Source organism: Monodon monoceros, unplaced genomic scaffold (assembly GCF_005190385.1).
Source record: "Monodon monoceros isolate NGI ecotype Baffin Bay Population unplaced genomic scaffold, NGI_Narwhal_1 Super_Scaffold_19, whole genome shotgun sequence".
NCBI lineage: Eukaryota > Metazoa > Chordata > Mammalia > Artiodactyla > Monodontidae > Monodon > Monodon monoceros.
Window position 1 is genome coordinate 59,655,014 of NW_021703775.1, and position 11,073 is coordinate 59,666,086.

At 47.2% G+C, this 11,073-nt stretch overlaps 1 protein-coding gene across 3 annotated transcripts in view; it reads right to left on the reverse strand.

Moving 5' to 3' along the window:
• CRIM1 (cysteine rich transmembrane BMP regulator 1) overlaps positions 1–10,865 on the reverse strand; it is a 208,590-nt gene extending 197,725 nt beyond the window's left edge. For 2 of the 3 annotated variants that reach the window (XM_029232035.1, XM_029232034.1), the window contains exon 1: positions 10,015–10,372. In XM_029232035.1, the coding sequence (XP_029087868.1) occupies positions 10,015–10,345 (331 nt within the window). In that variant the 5' untranslated portion in view covers positions 10,346–10,372. Of the gene's footprint in view, positions 1–10,014 lie in introns of all 3 variants that reach the window. The other variant, XM_029232033.1, reaches the window with a different exon arrangement.
• Between the last annotated feature and the right edge of the window lie 208 nt (positions 10,866–11,073).

An 11,073-nucleotide genomic window follows, 5' to 3' on the forward strand; every position in this document is an offset into this window, starting at 1 on the left:
AACCTTGCCATAGCCAGAGTGGCTGGTTGCTTAGGACTTCGCTAAAATTTCCAAAGAGCAGACTCTTCAGATTCTCTTCTGAGGAACTTGAAATGTAAAACGACAACACCTTAAAATACAATGAACACTTAATTTTCTTTCTTAAATGTTCATAAAACAAGTGTTCCCAGGATATTTCAAAATGAAGGTGTTCTTTTTGGGTGTGACAAACATACTTACACAAAACTCTGAAATTTGGAAGTTTATCTCATCTTGTAGGTTACATGTTTGAATATCAACACTCTTGATGAAGCACTACAATGAAAGGTACTAGAGAGTTTCTGTTTAAAAAAAAATTCAATTTCTACTGTGTGATAATAAGGTTTGGTTGTCAAGAAGAAAATAAAGAGTTTTAAACTACTGATTCCAAGGACTATATCATCATTATGTTTCTTTCTCCTTATTCCATAACAGCCAATATAAAGCATTTGCCTTATGAGTTCTCAGCCCATATTTACTGGATGAACACGATACTTAGTACGAGGTATGAAGGAAAAGTCACAGTTCTGTCTTCCTGAAGTGGGACCACACCTATACTAGGAACCAAAGAGACAAGAACATCAGGTGTTTTCATTCTAGGCGTTCTTTTCTAGCCTTCCACTGCAGCACACAGACTCTCCAGAGAAACCACAATGCAAATCCACAGTAAAGCTGCAGTATTAGTCCACATGAAAGATGGATGGGACACACTGGATCAAGAAAAGCAACGCAGATGCACTCTAGGCTGCGCACCATCTCCTGCTCATTCCCATGCCTGCCCTGGTCTCTGAGCTGGCAGGCTGGCTGCTGCTTCCTTCTGGAACCTCAGGATCCCAACTTGCCTTGCCTTGGCGATGCTCCGTGGGGTCTCTGATGACTCCAGCCATGTCTGGAAACCCACACAAAACTTCTAACAATAAAATGAAATTTAACGCACTTTCATGAAACCATATGCCATCCATATTAAGATAGGTCACCTTTTAAAAAATATTTATTTGAAATAGCTCTCCGGAAGTAAGGATTCAAACTGCAAAATAGAGCAGATGTCCACCTTCTCCTGAAGGTCTAAAGGGACTGAGAATTACAGTCATACTGGATCAAACCAATGACGGTTTTATTGGCCCAGAGACCCTGGACTCACGCCCCTCATTCTTAATGCTTCACAGTCCCTTTCTCTCTGACAAACACCAGAGACCATAGTTCTTGGAGTCCCCTGTCGAAGAGATTTAGTTAAGTGTGGTCAATGCACAAAGAAGATTTTTTTAAAACTTATACAGAGAGAAAGCTAACAAAGAAAAAAATGAGAAAGGACAAAAAATAGAATGGAAATTAGAATATTAACTACCTTTTAAAAAATCTATTTGGTACCAGGTACTATACTGGCCATTACATATATTTTTGTGTGTATATACATGTATATACACAGATATACAACACACCTACATGTAATCATATATATATTTAATATAGGTAATAATTCTCTCCAACCCTAACTGTAATTACTTGATAAAAGCTAACATTCCATTTTCACAGATGAGGAAACTGAAGCCCAAAATAATTAAGCAAGCTGGTTGTTCACAGCTGAACACAGTTGATTTAAACATAGGTTTGTGTGGGGACTTCCCTGGTGGTCCAGTGGTTAAAAATCCATCTTCCAACGCAAGGGATGCGGTTCGATCCCTGGTCGGGGAACTAATATCCCACATGCCGTGGGGCAACTAAGCCTGCGTGTCACAACTACTGAGCTCGTGCGCTCTGGAGCCCACGCGTCACAACTAGAGAAAAGTCCACGTGCTGCAACGAAGAGCCCGCAGGCTGCAACGAAAGATCCTGCGTGCTGCAACAAAGAGCCCACGTGCCACAACTAACACCCAGTGCAGCCAAATAAATAAATAAATATTTAAAAACAACAACACAGGTTTGTCCGGCCCCAAGGCCTATTTTCTTTTTCCTACAACATCCTGCACAGATGAGTGAGAAGGAGGGAAGAAAAGAGACCTCCAGGCCTGGCTTGCTGCTGCTCCCCCCTAAATCCTTCCTGGTAGTCACTGCCGGAGTCAGGGCCCCTCTTGGTTGCCCTCAAGATGCTCAGCACTTCCTATCTCAGGGCTTACCAGCTGTAAGGAACTGTCTTGGGCTACAATGGATTGTCCCAGTTGTCACTATCTACCTTCAGACCACAGCCTCTGTGAAAGCAGGGCCCCTATCCTATTTATTTTGGTTGAAAACTAATTATTAGACTAGCAGGTAACATTATCAGTTCTTATTATACGCCCTACTCATGCTACATGCTTTACAGGCACTAGCTGTTTGCTACTTCAAGTGTGGTCCTGGGATCAGCAGCATTGGCATCACATGGGAGTTTATTAGAAATGCAGAATCTCAGGCCCCATCTGGACCTACTGCATCAGAACCTGTATGTTTAATGAGATCCCCCCAGGTGATTTGTGTGCACATTAACATTTCAAAAGCACAGTTTTGTCTCATTTAATCCTCAGAGAAAACATAGGTGGTACCTATTACCATTAACAGCTGGGAAACTCAGGCTTAGAGAAGACAGGTGCTATCACTAGAGTTCAGCACAAAGACCAGAGCCAAGGCAGCTGCTCAGTAAATATTCATGGAAGAGGATGGCAGGGAAACAGGTAGGGCTAGAAAGAGAACGGAGGAATGGCCTGGTTAAACTCCTGACCTCTGGTTTTGCCTAGCTTGTACCTACTGCCAGGACAGGTCAGCTGCAGCAATACAGGCTGTTTCCTTAGCTCCAGCCAGGCCAAATCCTGTGCTGACCAGCAGTATGGACACTTCAGGAGCTAGGAACAAAATCTTCTTCCAGAATAAAATGTGGAGGAAAATGCACATTGCTGATACGTGTGAGTTTAGGTGCTCCTCCTTCCCCAAATGAAATATTAGTCCACAGATAAACGGTTAAATTTACAATTCTTACAACTTAATGCAAAAAAATTCAGATTCCTCCCTCTTTATTTTTACCCGAAACACACAAATTTTGTAGAAATTATTTAGACCAAGTGTAGCAAATGGGCATCAGGAGGAAAGGTAGCAAATAGCTTCGGAGGCCTTTAAATAAGTTTTTTAACTCAATGCATTTACGGTGTTGGGGTAGGAGGAGACCTGAACTCAGTAATAATTCGCTAAGAGCCCATACTCCTCGCGATCAATTACGGAGGTAGATGAGGATTAAACTGAACAAGACAATGAGCCCATATCAGGTTATTTTACTTATCCTGGTTAGTAGCTTTGCTGTTTACCACGTGCTAGTCATTCTTCTAAGTGCTTCATAGGGATTCCTTCACTGAGTCCTTATAGCAACCCTATTATTAACCCCACTAAACAGATGAGAAAACTTAGATGCATGGAAGCAGAGTGCAGATTTGACCCCAGAAGCTAAGTTTCTAACAATTACATTCTTGGATCGAGGTATAAGTATTTCTCACAGAGAATTAACTGGGGTTGGGAGAGGGAGATAAGGAATTGAACCCTGTTCACTTAGCAACTGCAGAAGAAAAAGGAATCTCTTTTGATTTTTTTTTCATGTGGGCCCAAAGTGAACACTTACCAGCATTTACCTCAAGGGCATTCTTAACTTTAAGTATATTCAACCATCCCTCTGTCCTGTCCGCAAGACCGACGAGGTCTTGTCCAAACACAGAGGTTTTCCATGATTTGATTAGGCTAACTGGCCAGGACAAGTAGCAGAGAGTGGGTGAAATCAGGAGATGCTGATAAACGGACACCTCTCAGTTCACTGCCCATGCTCATCTGCCTAGTGGAACAAGCTAGAACAAAGAGAAAATCACTCCCAAAAGGAAACCTGCCATTTTGAACCACAGCTGGTACAGCGTTAAGAATGCAGCCTCATTCTTAGATGTTGGGAAACACCTGATATGTATCGCAAAAGCTCTGAGAATGGGTAGGATCCCTTCCCCCACCAAAAGGGAGCTCTGACTCCGAATTTTGAACCTAGTTGGAATTTGAATTCTCCTTTTCAGCTTTGCCACCAGAGCCTGAAGATCATCTCAGATCCTGTGATTCCTAGAACAAATTTTACCCACATACCTCACCAACTTATCATATACAGACCTGAGAAATCAGTTCTACTTGGTTTGAACTTAAGTAGACTTTTGAAGGTCTTGCCTCATTCTTTATCTTGATTAAAAGAGTATCTGGAGGGCTTCCCTGGTGGCGCAATGGTTAAGAATCCGCCTGCCAATGCATGGGACCCGGGTTCGAGCCCTGGTCCGGGAAGATCCCACATGCCGCAGAGCAACTAAGTCAGTGAGCCACAACTACTGAGCCCGCGTGCTGCAACTACCAAAGCCTGCACACCTAGAGCCCGTGCTCTGCAACGAGAGAAGCCACCGCAATGAGAAGCCTGCGCACCACAATGAAGAGTAGCCCCCACTCGCCGCAACTAGAGAGCCCGCGCGCAGCAACAAAGACCCAACGCAGCCAAAAATAAATACATAAAATAAATAAGTTTATAAAAAAAAAGTATCTGGAGTAGGGCACAGGTCTGAAAGGTCCCCAGGCTTCCCAGCACCCCACCCCGACCCCAGCAGAAGGCCTTGCACAGAGTAGATCAATGAATGAGTGAGTGATTTCTATGCAGAGAGAAGTGAAAGCTTTAAAAATTCAGATGTGGAGAATTCGACCTCTGAGAAGGAAGGCTTTCAATTTGTTATTCATGCATGCTTGGCTAGTCCACTGTTTCTTCCTCAAATAATTAATTGAGCTTTACTGGGGGTTGTCTCCAAAGCCCTCACACTGCCTGCGCCTTGCGGAACACAGTGTTACAGGAACCCTGCTTCACCAAATATATTTACCTTCCAGTCATCTACCATCCCCTACCCAGTGGTATTTACACACTAAAGCGGCACTGCCATCTCTCATGTTAGTGCCATAGCCTGAAAGACGTTAAACACACCCACATTTTTCAGGAATTTCACAATTAATGTCTGGAATGTGTTTTGGATTATTCTTCAAAGGATGACATAGTTGCCCTAAGATGAATTCAATATTTTTCCCTTCTCCCATTTGTCATTCTTTAGTCTTCCCACTCCATTACCTTTTTAGGGTCATCTGTTTTATCTATTTCCCCCCAACTTCAAAATTCTTGTCCCTTGCCTCCCCAAAATGTTCCCTTGTTCATCCAGATCATTGCATTTTAAGCAAGCCACACCAAACACAGAAACCTGTACCGTATCACTAATACCTCCTACAACTGGCTGTAATGCCAGTTGTAATGTAAAGTTTAAGGATTATTCAGACAGTTTTCTTCATAAATTATTAATAATAAATAATATTATTTATTACAATAAATCAACCTGTATGTTCACCACTGCACTGCCAACATACTGCTTATAGATTTTCCCGGTCACTGTTAAATACGTGTTAATGGCAGCAAAATCTCCAGACTTGCTATTTTTGCCCTTCTGGTGCTATGCGATTCATCTGTCCTTTGCCAAGTGTTTTATGTGACTGGACTCCTCAACGACAGCGAGGGCTCTGTAAGCTCAACAGTCAAAGTGAAGGTCACGAAGTCCTGTCATTTGTATAAGTGCGGTGAATAGTCTCTCCATGTTTTGTCAATATTTACTTTGGGGAAGAACTAATTATTTCCTTGTTTACTTACACTGGTTCCTCTTCCCATGCCGTATTAACGTGATTTTATAGACCCTCTGCTTGCTTCTGTCCCTGGCATCTAAGAGCTCACTCTACCTAAAGACTTCTGAGATGGAAACTGGAACACCTTCCTCAAAAACAAGGAGCCCTGGTTTTTTAAATTTTTCCAACGCCAGTACAGGAGTATTAACTTTTCCCATCCCCTCTTCTATTTATTTAGTAAAAATTAAAATCCATGGACTCTTAACTCTAAGTCCTACGTTACAGAGGGATGAGAGGAGATCTGTGGCCGGTGCACAACCCAACGGTTTGGTGCATTCCCTGGCCTGCTAGAGCCTGCTCTCTGGGCCTTGCTCACCTCAGATCCTCCACAAACCTTCTTCCAAGGAGCCATCATCTCCAGTGACTGAAAAGAAACCATAACCTTCTAACGCCAACAGTTTCAGAAAACAACATTACATTCTTTGCACTAACTACCCAGCCCACATCCTTGGTTCTACTCACTGCCCCATGAGAAGTGGGTGGGAAGAAAACTTAAAATACCTGGGGTAAATCAAAGGAGGACTGTGTTTTGAAAGAGACAGTTCTTAGATGGCAGTACTGAAAACACGGAAAGTTCAGTTCCACAAACATGAAGCCACTGAGTAAATAATCACTGGGAGAAAAAAAAAAAATTGGTGCTTATCTGTGATAGCGATCACCTGGCTCTAATACAAAGTTCTCAGAGCAGAGCCACTCCATAGTGCCCACCAGGTTCCAAATCACTCTGTTCTCACAAACTGTCAAACTCAAGCCATTGCTGCCTTTTCATTACTTAGAGAAGGCTGGTCATGCTCTCCCAGCCCCACCCCACCCCTTACAGAAGCATACTGAACTATTCCACAGAGGAGGACAAATGGTCCTCACCCCTCATCTCCAAATATAATCCTCACTGGCCAATCAAAACATTCTTCCTAGAAAAATCCCACTTCAGTAGTTTTTCAAAACTCTGTCTTTGATCTCCCAAAGAGATCTCCCACCCAGTCTTAGCCCTCAGGAGTTCAGAATCCAAACTTATTTGTCTGGCTTCTAGGCGATTTACCTAGAGGCAGGCAGCCTAACCAAGGAGCAGGCCACTTAGGAAGTTGCAAAGGGCAACAAGGAAGACTCACCAAATCAGTGGAAATGGGAAAGGGATCTGTACCTTCCCAGGGGCCAGAAAGCACTTTATAGACAGAGCAGAGAATAACGTAGGTATCTGGCTCCCTGCTCAACTTTAAAAATGCATGTAGCCAAAAGTAATTTTTTTAAGGAATAAGTAAGTCAGGATTTACTCAGTAATGATCTAAATGATGCTGAAAAGAAGTCCAAGTGTATGTGTCACATGATTCACCCTTCACATCATTTAACTTTCAGAAAATATTTTTTCTTCAGTGTTCTTTCTATGGGGACGACTGTTCTTCCATGTATTCAATGCACATTCACTGAGAGCCTACTATGGGCCAGTGTGCCTTAAAAACCTAAGGCAGGGAGCCACAATTTGGAAGGAGTTCATTTCTGCCCCAATTTACCTAACTCACTTTGTGAACTGCAGTTAAAAACACAAGTTTGTTGGGGGTTTTTTTCCCTCACAAAGCCAGTATGGGGAATGATACAAATAAAAATTACTGCAAGTTGGTAAATAGAGCAATGTAATTTGTATTTAAATTATATCATCGAAAGCAGGTAGATTAGTCACGGTAACATCTGTATACCATGCAATATGTTTTCTCAGTGTAGTCTATTAAATAAGAAGTTTTCAAAAGAGTTTTCATTAACAGATACAACCAGTAGGGGTCATTTTAGTGCAAAAATTGCAGCAAAAGAGACTTCCACATGAATAAAATGTATCAATTCCTATTTCTGTTAGTTATGTGTGAATTTCTGAATAAAAATGGAAACTGAGGAAAACACTGGCCACTGAGAAAGTTCTTGCCAATTAACAGGAAAACAAAAGAGAAAGTCAGCACCTTCTAGATTATTACTGCCATGGAATGACTCCTCTAATTCTTAAAAAGGAAGAAAAAAGGCCACTGACTTATCCTGTTTTCCATAAATCTTGTAGTAAAGTGAAAATTCTTGGAATTTTAGACACCCTATTGAAATAGCTGTCTAAATCCAACCATTATATCATGCTAGGTAACACTGCCCTTCTTTGGGTTCATGGATTTAGAGTGCAACTTGACTGCTGCTTTTAGAGTTCTAAAAAACAAAATAAAATAAAAAATGCCCTGAGCACACAATTTTGGTAGCTGAAAACAGTCTGGCTAGATGGAAAGTGTTGCTAGAGAACACTAAATGAGATATCATCACGGTAAGAAATACTTCCAAGCATTTTCAAGGCTAATACCAAGTGCGTGGGGTGTTACCAGAAGAAACGAAGCTATGAGGGATCGCATCACTTCAGAGGAATGAAACACTCACCCACAAACTGCCAAAATAACTCTATACTATGATACCAGAATGTTGGTGCCAAAACACTTGATTACCGTGAATGTTCCCTGAGCTCCACATTTCCTTCACCAGGAATCTATCATGAAGAAACAAAACAAGGGTTAGAGTCTTTAGAACCTTCCCAAGTCCTTCCCAGAGCAGTTTCTACCACATTTAACCTTGTTTCAGGTTGCTTGTTCTTTTTAGATTTATGGGAGGCTGGCTTAAGTAAATTACACAGTCCAAGTGGCAGGGTTCAAAGATGCATCTTTTCCTCCAACTCATTCAGAATTCCCAAAGTCAAACACATAAAATGGTATCAGAAGTTAATCTCCTGGCCGTTTTTCTTTTCGTGAGAAATAAAAACGTTATGGGACTTAACACCAGGTGAGAGGCTTTTGTACTTGAAGCAAACAAACTCTTCTAATCCAATGTCCTAAGGGTGCAGGGGTGCACTTCCCTCCAAGAGTTCCCTTCACTCATTACTGCCCACTAGCCTCCAAACCAGAAAGGCCTTCCTGACTTGCCAGAACTGTCCAAACTTTAAAAACTGAAGTTATCAATGAATATGCGTGTGTGTAAAGAAAACAACAGAATGGAAGCCTTTTTTTTTTCTTAACAGACCCATTTTATCCTTTAGGCTGCTACCTCCTTTCTCAGTATCCCAGCACAATAAACACACATACACACATAAGGATGCTTCAGAATAAACCCCTCCCTGGTCTCCTGCGTGCAGGCTGTGAGTACTAAGTAAGGGACGGGGCAGAGGGCGCCTGTCCCTCCTCCTCTCCGTTCCTCCAGAAGTAAGGCTGCTGCGCTCTGCTCATACACCAGGATGCCCCAGAACAGCATCTCGCCCCAACGTCAGCCCAATCAGGGATCCCACTTTTAACTGATGTTGAGTCCTTTTAATTTGGTATTAGCCAAATAAAAAGAACTCACTGCGTCTCTCTAGACCCCAAACCTCACCAGGCACCCCGAGGCCGAGGCCGGCGGCAGGGCTTCAGGCCGACACCCATCAACAGTGCTTCTCCCAAGGAGGGAGGCTCCACTCATCTAATCTTTCTCCCTCCGTCAGACACCATGGTGCACAATACTTAAGTGCAGCAACCAGCAGAACACAAAAAAGAAGGAACCGGCAACACGATTGGAAACACGCGGATATCTGATCTTAAAAAGCTGCCACTAATAGAAACAACTTTTCACTCCTAGGTGCCGGCCCCCCGCCCCCGCCCCTTCATTCAGGAAAGAAAGCCTTTGACCGTCTTCAATAGGCAAACAAATGAGTAACCACCGTATGTAACTTCCACTGGGCTGACATATTCCGGAGCTGAAATTGATTTATATGCGCAGGAGGAGGAAGGGGGTGAAGGAAAAGCGCAAGGAAAAAATAATAAAAGAGTCACACAGGGAGTGTGAGCTGGAGACACGTCTCCTCCGCCAGCAGAAAATGGACTTTCACGGACGCGGTGCAGCACTCGGTTCCACACTGCGCTAGTGCGGGGAGGGCGGCAGGGGCTGGACTCCCCGAGGGGCTCGCGACAGCCTCTGCAGTGCCCCCTGCCCGCGGCACCCTCACCTCCGGGCGCACGGCCGGGCCACCCCACCCAGCCCCAGCCGGATGGGCCACACGTGTGCGCGTCTGTGCGCGGCCAGGGGCGATCCCCCACTCGCCGGCCCCCACCCACGAAATCCAACCTCGCCCGCGGCTGACCAAGCGTCAGGGGGAGCCGCGAGCGGGAACCAAGGGACGCGGGGCTCTCTCCCAGGGGTGGTGGGCGCCCCTCCTCCCGAGGAGCCCACTGTCCTCGGGCAAGTCTCGGGCAAACTTTGCTCGGCGCAACCAGCGCTGAGGGGGCGGCGCGGGCCAGGTGGGAGGGGGCCAGCAGCTGGCGACCTTACCTTCGCAGACGCCCACTTCGTACTCGGTGATGGAGTCGCCATTGAGCGGGGGGCGGATGACACAGCGCAGCCCCCGGTCGCAGGCTCCGTGGAGCCCGTAGGCGCCGCCGCAGCTCTCGTTCCTCTGGCGGGCGCACATGTAGCAGCAGCCGCAGACGCCCTGCACGATGCTCCCGGGGCAGCTCCTGGGCTCTTCGCACTTGGACTCGTCGCAGGGCAGGCAGACCAGCGCCCGGGTGCCGGAGCGCGCCAGCAGCAGCAACAGCCCCAGCAACGAGACCAGGAGGTGCCCGCAGCCGGCCAGCCCCCTGCCCCCCGCCACCAAGTACATCCTCCTGCGCCGCCGCCGCCTCCTCCTCGCAGCCGGGCCGGGAGCGGGGCGGGCGCCCTCCCCTGCGCGGGGCACACGCGCCGCCGCCGCTGCACCCGCAGCCCGCGGTCCTCGCCGCCCCCCTCGGGGCCCCCGGGGCGCGCCTCCCCTCGCGGGGCGAGGCCCCCGCCCCCCGTGCGGGCCGCGCCGACCCCGAGCCCACTAGCGTTGGCGCCAGCGGTGGCTTCCCCTCCTCCTCCTCCTCCCGGGAGGGAGGGGGAAAATAGAAAAAAAGTTTCCTCCCGGCAGCTCCGGTTCAACCCAAACTTCTGGCGGCGGCGGCGGCGGCGGCTGCGCTCGGCTCCAGCCCCGGCTGGCGGCGCTTCCTCCCTCTCCTCCTCCGCGTCGGTCGGCCCCGCGGCGGTGGCGGTGGCGGCGCAGCCTCCGGGCCGGTCCCCGCCTCCCGAGCTGCCGAGTGGGCGCGGTGGCGCAGCAGAAGGTCCGCGGCGTCCGCTCCGCGCGCCCGGCTCGCCTCACTCCTGCGCCGCTCCTCCAGGCGCTTGTTTATGGCTCGAGCCTCGGCCGCTCCGGCTGCGCCCTCCCCCATCCTACCTCCCCCCCCAATCCGCCCCCCCCCCCCCACTCCGCGCCGCGCGCCGCTCATTGGCTGCCCCCCCACCCCGCCCGGTCCGGCCGGCCCCCTCCCTCCTCCTCTGCCCTCCCTCCCCGGCGGCCGGGCCCTTCCTCCC